Below are 7,264 nucleotides of genomic sequence, written 5' to 3'. Positions count from 1 at the left end.
AACTAGTATTTATAACTTTAGCCTAAGATAACTTGCCTAAAATAACTTGCCTAAGATAACTTGTGGGTCAAGCCCCTGATACTAATGCCCGGTGGCCTCTTCCTTGTATAGACCAAACCGGTCGTAACATCATGTGACCGACTACATAACAAGGAGATGTATTTTAGTCAATTATCAATTCATTCTCTGAGTAGCAGTAGCTCTCTTGTTCTGATTTGTTCCCTCACCAGAAGCCAGAGGAAGATTTCGATTTAGCCGGCGCATAATTGTAACAAATTTGCAAAGCTTAAAATGGTAGTATGCTGTGTAGCCAATTATTGAGGCAGCCTGACTGCACGTAGCTTCGGCTTGCGCAGGGTCTGGGTAAGAGCCCAACCACTTTGGATCTATTGTACGCAGCCTTTCCCTACATTTCTGCAAGAGGTTATTTTCAGGACTCGAACCCGTGACCTCATGGTCACAAGGCAGACAATTATTGAGGGGAGTCTTAAAATGAGCGTTAAACACTATTGTGTCGACAGTCATTTGACTTGCCCAAATGTCAGGCAACCACTGGCATGACTGCAAATCCAGTCCATGTGTAGACCATTCCTTAGGTTGCTGTAACTAATGATGTAAATTTACATATGTCACTGCACTTTAAAGATGGAAGATTGACGGTCGGTGAAGCATGCTGGTAATTTTTTTCCTGAAGTGGAGAAATACGATGAATTCTCACGTCAAGGGGTATGTTTGGTAAGCTTCATAATGCTAGATGTGACGGGTTTCCTTGCTGGCAATGATGTTCACTATTTTCCTTCTGGGCATGCTCTTATCTTTGAATCACTGAAGAGTGCACTTATGTCTACATCTACATGGTTGCGGTTCGAGATATCTGCCATACTTCATGTTCCGCTAAAACTGTACTATCCTACTGGACAGGTTCTTGTTCTCTCCTTTTGTAATATCAGCTACCTTGTTCTTGCAGGACCAATAACAGCTTATACAAGGATATCTCCATCTTCCCCGTAAACAGCCTGTCCATCAACAGTTAAAAAGCTGCATATCATCGAACAAGGTTGGCTCTACAAGCGTGTTCGCTGACTATGCAAACTGCAATACATACTCCAGATAAGAGAGTTATCACTTGTATGCATTCTAGATCCAACACAGACTGCCTTTTACCAGTTTAAAGCATATGAGATATACTAGTTGCTTAAGAACAAGTGGTTGAATGCAAGTAAAGTGGAGCGTGAGGGCTAAAAACTTATTTAATTAGGCATGGTCCATACAGATTAAGAGTTAATTAGTTTTTTCTGTGAAGAGTGAGTGCTCAGTATTATCATTGTTCAGCGAATGCATTATGCTTGCACGCAGTCCTTAAGTGGGAACATGTGCAGTAAACTCCAACACATAGCTACACTATGTTTATCGTTTTTAGGCGATTTTTTTATGATCTTTTTGGATTTTGCTATAGAAGGTTGCAGGAGCTAGAAAAGGCCTCTGGTTTTTCCTCAGCGGAGCAACTGCTAGTTATTATAGACTTTCTTCAAACACTTTACAAGTTCTCACAGACTCAAAGTACTTTGCTAGTGATGGTAGGGCAGAGGGTTTGTCTTGTCATTAAACTAGATCTTGAAAGCTTAATGATTTGAGCACACATGTTATCTTCATAACTCCAGACACTTACCTATTTGGTTGAACTCTAGAACTTAGATCTTAGCCTTTTGGCACTTATTTAAGCTGATCCCTTGATGTTAGCCTTTGGAGAATCCCAAAAGCTACAGCATGTTAAATATTCCTGTAGCTGATAGCTGTCTCGTTGCCTCTTCTGTCTAGGAACTAAAAAAACACTACTAGAACAGATGATTAACACACGAGGGCAAGAGGTTTAGGTTGGAGTTAACAAACTTTAGGTCTGTTATCCTGTACTCTCTTCAGCAGCTAGACTCTGTACTTAACTCGATAGGCTTAATCATCTCACCCGCCATCTACGGACTAGATCACTAGATGAAGAAGGCAAGGGGGAATGATGCAGCCATGGAGGGCTGTCCGGGCCATTGTAGCTTCGCAAGGCTTGTCTTGCAAGCACCCTATGGCATGGCACGGACGCTTTCCTCTGCAGAATCATATCTTGTGCCCTTTTGTCTGTCTTTGATGTCTATATATATGTCTCTGCCACTCCACCATTGTCATTGTGTAAAGGGCAATGGCTGCTTTTCTGCTTCTGCTCCTTGTTTCCTCGCTCTCATTTGCTGCCATTGATCCTGTTCAATCCCATTCACATGTAGTGTTTTTTGTGCAGATTTTCACTCCTCTTTTACCTGTTTGTCAGATCAGATGTTCACTTCATGTCTGCTCTCTCTTCTGTTGCATCGCAGGTTCACATTGTGTATTTGGGGCACAACAACGGTCTGACTCCTTCGCTGACCACACAGTTTCATCTCCAACTTCTGTCAAGAGTCTTTGCAGAGTAATATACTATCTTACTTTCTGAGCTAAAATTAAAGGGGGCAATAGAAGACCATTGAATTCCTTGAAGTTGATGAAAAAAACAATGCAGTGCAGAGGCACAGCACCATCTAATGCATATATAACACGAATTCATCTGAGTTATTTCAAGTAGTACTATGACTATCAGGTAAACAACATAAAGTTTAAATCCTGGAGTTAAAATTTAGGTAATTGTTTCGTTTGTACTCCTTATGCCATAATAGAAACTTCTATTAATTCTGTTTCTCAGTTTATACAATCTGTATTGCATGCTTAACTTGAAGCAATTCAACCATTTGTCTATAAAAGATAAAACCACGCATCTTAGAGAATCTGGACATGTTTGTTCTCATTTGGCAAGAAAAATGTGGCTAAAAGGAAACTTACATGAATGATCACAATATTGCAGGCCGGAGGAAGCAAGACAAGCTATTCTGTATAGCTACAGCTATGGATTCTCTGGTTTTGCGGCAGTGCTCAATTCAACGCAAGCCACCACATTGTCGGGTAACAATTACTCCTATACCCCGTGGACATAGTAGTCAGAAAACATACCTATATCTGTACATACTTAGTTTTGTGCATTTGAATATTGCCATAAACTGACAAGGAACCCCATGGTCATTATAATCAGAAACAGAAGAGGTCATATCAGTATTCAGGAGCAGGATGCTGCAGCTCCATACAACAAGGAGCTGGGATTTCATGGGCCTCAGCCTGCATTCACATATGGAGCAACCATCCTCCCAAATGCATTTGAAGTACGGAGACGACGTAATTGTCGGTATCCTCGACACCGGTACTTGTCCTCTAATTTCACATCCCGGCAAATCCTGCTGCACTGTCCTGTACTTGCTTGCAGCTTCTCTGGCTTCACACATGACATGATCTTGTAGCCTGAAAGGGACATATAGCTACAAAATTATCTAAAACCCACAGGCATGGCACCGCAAGAGAAATGACATGAACAACCATGAAAGTGAAAGATACTATAATCATTTCTTGAATGCAGGCATACCATGCCAAGATCTGAACTTAACAATTTTGTAGCGGCATTGCACTCATACTCATTCCTGTTAGTGGTTACAGTGCTGTGGTCCTTAGCATTTCAGTGTGTGTCTGCCTCTGCCCTCAACAGGTGTGTGGCCTGAATCCGAGAGCTTCAGAGATGACCCCCACCTAGGCCCCGTGCCGTCGTCATGGCGCGGCACATGCGTGGGAGGCCAGCAGTTCGACCCGGCCACCGCGTGCAACCGCAAGCTCATCGGCGCGCGCTACTACCTCGCTGGCTTCGAGGCTGAGACCGGTGCGCTGAACACCAGCGGCGGCGCGGAGTACCGGTCGGCCCGGGACCGCGTGGGCCACGGCACGCACACGGCGTCCACGGCCGTTGGCGCCGTGTCCCCCAACGCGAGCTACTTCGGCGGGCTGGGCCGCGGCGCGGCGCGCGGGGGTGCGCCCAGGGCGCGGCTGGCGGTGTACAAGGTGTGCTGGTTCAAGGACCTGACGGGCCGGTGCAACGACGCCGACATCCTGGCGGCGTTCGACGACGCGCTGCACGATGGCGTGCACGTCATCTCGGCGTCCCTCGGGTCCCCGCCGCCGCTGTCGCCGCTGTTCGCGACGAGCACCGAGGTCGGGTCGTTCCACGCCATGCAGCTCGGGGTGTCGACGGTGTTCTCTGCGGGCAACGACGGGCCCGACGCGGCCATGGTGCAGAACGTGTCGCCGTGGGGTGTCACCGTCGCCGCCAGCACCATCGACCGGAGGTTCCCGACGGTGATCGCGCTCGGGAACAATGCCTCCTTCGTGGTGAGTTCTTGGCCCTACTAGTGGCCGACTACGCATGCATCTGTGGACTGTGGTGCATGCAAGAAACTGGGATACAGTGGACTTCTCATTTTTCTTTGGTAATTTACACAGGGAGAGGGCTTCATTGTGAAGGACATGAAAACGCCTTTAGTAGAGAGCACTAGCGTCTTTGCCGATGGGTAATCTCTCTCACACAATCCCTACCGAGTATCTATCTGTTTTTGACTGACCGATTTGCGTTGATCCCGAAGGACGTGCTCCTTGGACCAGCTGGTGAACCGCACGGCGGCGTCCGGGAAGATCGTCCTGTGCTTCTCCACCATGGGGATGGTGTCCGGCGAGGGCGCGGCGCTGGCGGTGTATGCCGGCGGTGGCTCCGGCGTGATCTTCGCCGACTCGAGCTCCCGGTGGTCCAACCAGGACAACTTCCTGCCCACCGTCCACGTCAACCTGCGCCAGGGCACCCACATCCTCAACTACATCCAGAGCCGTCCAAGGTAACCAATTAACCACCTACCGCCGTCGGATGGGGCACGCGCGTCTGAGATCAAGCGCTCTTCTCTGACTGCGCATCCATCGTCTGCCACATGCAGGCAACTGCCGACCGTGCACGTCTCGGCGAGCAGGACCGTTGTCGGCAAGACGCCGGCGCCGGCCATCGCCTACTTCTCCTCCAGAGGGCCCAGCTCCATTTCTCCAAACATTCTCAAGGTAGAGGAAACGATCACCTGAGCTTGGCATGGCGAAGAGCACATATACATAGACTGAACCGATCTGTTGCTGAACTCGCAGCCTGACGTAACCGCACCCGGGGTGAACATCCTGGCGGCGTGGCCGCCCAAGTCGTCGCCGACGATGCTTCCTCTGGACAAGCGCTCGACGGAGTGGAACTTTGACACAGGCACGTCCATGTCGTGCCCCCACGTCACCGGCATCGTCGCCATCCTCAGGTCCGTGCACCCGACCTGGTCGCCGGCCACCGTCAAGTCCGCCCTCATGACCACGGCGTACGTGCACGACGACACGTCCGATGCCATGCTGGCCGGCGGGACGCAGAAGGCCGCAGACGCCTTCGACACCGGGGCGGGGCACGTGGACCCGCTGCGGGCGCTGGACCCGGGGCTGGTGTACGACGCGGACGCGCGCGACCACGTGCGCTTTCTCTGCGGCCTCGGCTACACGGAGGCTCAGGTGCGGCAGATGGTGCTCCCCTCCCCGGCGCTCGACACCAGCTGCGCTGGCGGCGCCATTGGTGACGCCGACCTCAACTACCCTGCCATCGTGCTCCCCGAGCTGCGGGCTGCGGCGACCGTGAAGCGGACGGTGACGAACGTGGGCCTCCAGAGGGAAACCGTGTACCACGCTACCGTCATCAGCCCGCAGGGCACTCACGTCGAGGTGTGGCCGCCGGCGCTGGCCTTCTCCCCGCGCTGCGCCAGGGCCGAGTACTACGTCACCGTCACACCGGCTAAGCTCTCGCGCGGCCGGTACGACTTCGGCGAGATCGTGTGGTCCGACGGCTACCACCGTGTCCGCACGCCGCTGGTCGTCAGGGTCACCAACCTGCCGGACGCTGGCGTCGGCGCTCACCCCACGAATCAGCACCGTGATACTACTGAGTACTGACCCACAACCACAAGCTACCTAGTTACGGTTATCTAGAACTTGGCGGTGCACGGATTCCGGGCTTCAGACCAGGACTTCCCGTGTGGATTTGTGTAACGTTTTCGATTTCACTCGTTGAGACAACACAGTAGGTGTCACTGGTCATGTTAAAGGTGCGGCAAATTTAAGAGTGATACTAGTGGCATATGCAGGCTCAGAGTTTGATGATTCATATTTCACCTTCACCTCTTGAACATTTGAGATGCCTTGTCCTGAGTCCTGACCAGCTGGCCGGTGCTGAGCAGTGGAAGAGGACCAGTGGGGAGTGTGACTAACCAGTTGCATTTGCAGTCATCTCTTCAGACCACTGCGTGGAAACGCGGGAGTACAATACTTGAAAGCTATGAATAGCTCATGTGAAGTGAAATCTACAAATGGCTTTTGGTTATACCTCCACCTCTAAGATGCACCACATCTTCCTGGCTCACCATAAATTCCGTTCCAGCTATATGCCGGAACTTTCTACTCCACTCACAAGTACATGCAGGGCGACCACACCCCCGGTGCCCTCGGGACCAATATAGTTAACCGGGTATCACTCTAGTCCATATACAACCATTGGAGAAACCGCACATCTTGATGAAAGATAGCCAAATATAGGAGGGAAGATCGTTCCATATAAATGTGTCCCAACGTCCTAGAGTGAACCCTCCAGTTCATAAAAAAACGAGAGGTAAATCACACAGAGAACCATCAGCAATGGCGAAGATTTCTAGTAGCACCGTCGTTCTCCTGGTGTTTCTCGTCTCGTCGTGGGGGGCATTGCCGGTGTTGTCCCGTGGAGGGATGGAGGATGGAGGAGGCGGGTAAGATGATACTCCATCTACAAGCATTCTAGCCATGTCACCACAACATAAGTCCGCGATTAACTTATTCCCACATATATAGTTTAAGCGGGTCTTTTTTATAATGTTTAACCGTCACCCTTTCACACTCATGCATGCGTAGCTAATAGTTCTTGTAGGAGTATATGTTGTTCCTGATGTTTGTTACTATTTTTCAGTATCGGTGCTAATATTGGGCTTCAAAAGTCTATCGGTGCTAATGTTGGTGTTGGTGCGAATGGAGGCGCCGGTGCTGGTGCTGGTGCTGGCATTGGAGCAAATGTAGGTGTTGGAGCAAATATAGGTGCCAATGCTGGTCTTGGTGCCGGTGCAAATGGAAACGGTGGTGCTGGTCTTGGTGTCGGTGCACATAAATCTATTGGTGCTAATGTTGGTGTTGGTGCGAATGGAGGCGCTGGTGCTGGTGCCGGTGCTGGTGTTGGTGCTGGCCTTGGAGCAAATGTAGGTATTGGAGCAAATGTAGGTGCCAA

General features: G+C 50.2%; 2 protein-coding genes across 3 annotated transcripts in view; both read left to right on the top strand.

The window, feature by feature from the left end:
* The first annotated feature begins 2,195 nt into the window (after positions 1-2,195).
* On the top strand, positions 2,196-6,233 carry LOC119291469 (subtilisin-like protease SBT3.18). The gene is made up of 9 exons (XM_037570229.1): positions 2,196-2,266; positions 2,361-2,452; positions 2,882-2,979; positions 3,107-3,271; positions 3,611-4,284; positions 4,396-4,463; positions 4,536-4,781; positions 4,878-4,995; positions 5,077-6,233. Exons 4-9 carry the CDS (start codon positions 3,142-3,144, stop codon positions 5,908-5,910), a joined length of 2,070 nt encoding a protein of 689 aa, XP_037426126.1. The 5' UTR covers positions 2,196-2,266; positions 2,361-2,452; positions 2,882-2,979; positions 3,107-3,141; the 3' UTR covers positions 5,911-6,233.
* A 373-nt stretch (positions 6,234-6,606) lies between these two features.
* LOC119293897 (fibroin heavy chain-like) overlaps positions 6,607-7,264 on the top strand; it is a 1,349-nt gene continuing 691 nt past the window's right edge. For both annotated transcript variants that reach the window (XM_037572229.1, XM_037572228.1), the window contains exons 1-2: positions 6,607-6,755; positions 6,953-7,257. In XM_037572229.1, coding sequence (XP_037428126.1) covers positions 6,649-6,755; positions 6,953-7,257 — 412 coding nt within the window. In that variant the 5' untranslated portion in view covers positions 6,607-6,648. The remainder of the gene's footprint in view (positions 6,756-6,952; positions 7,258-7,264) is intronic.

The sequence above is a fragment of the Triticum dicoccoides genome, chromosome 4B (genome assembly GCF_002162155.2).
Source record: "Triticum dicoccoides isolate Atlit2015 ecotype Zavitan chromosome 4B, WEW_v2.0, whole genome shotgun sequence".
In the NCBI taxonomy this organism is placed as follows: domain Eukaryota; kingdom Viridiplantae; phylum Streptophyta; class Magnoliopsida; order Poales; family Poaceae; genus Triticum; species Triticum dicoccoides.
The sequence above is the reverse complement of the archived record's forward strand: the minus strand, read 5'-3'. Positions and strand labels throughout refer to the sequence as shown.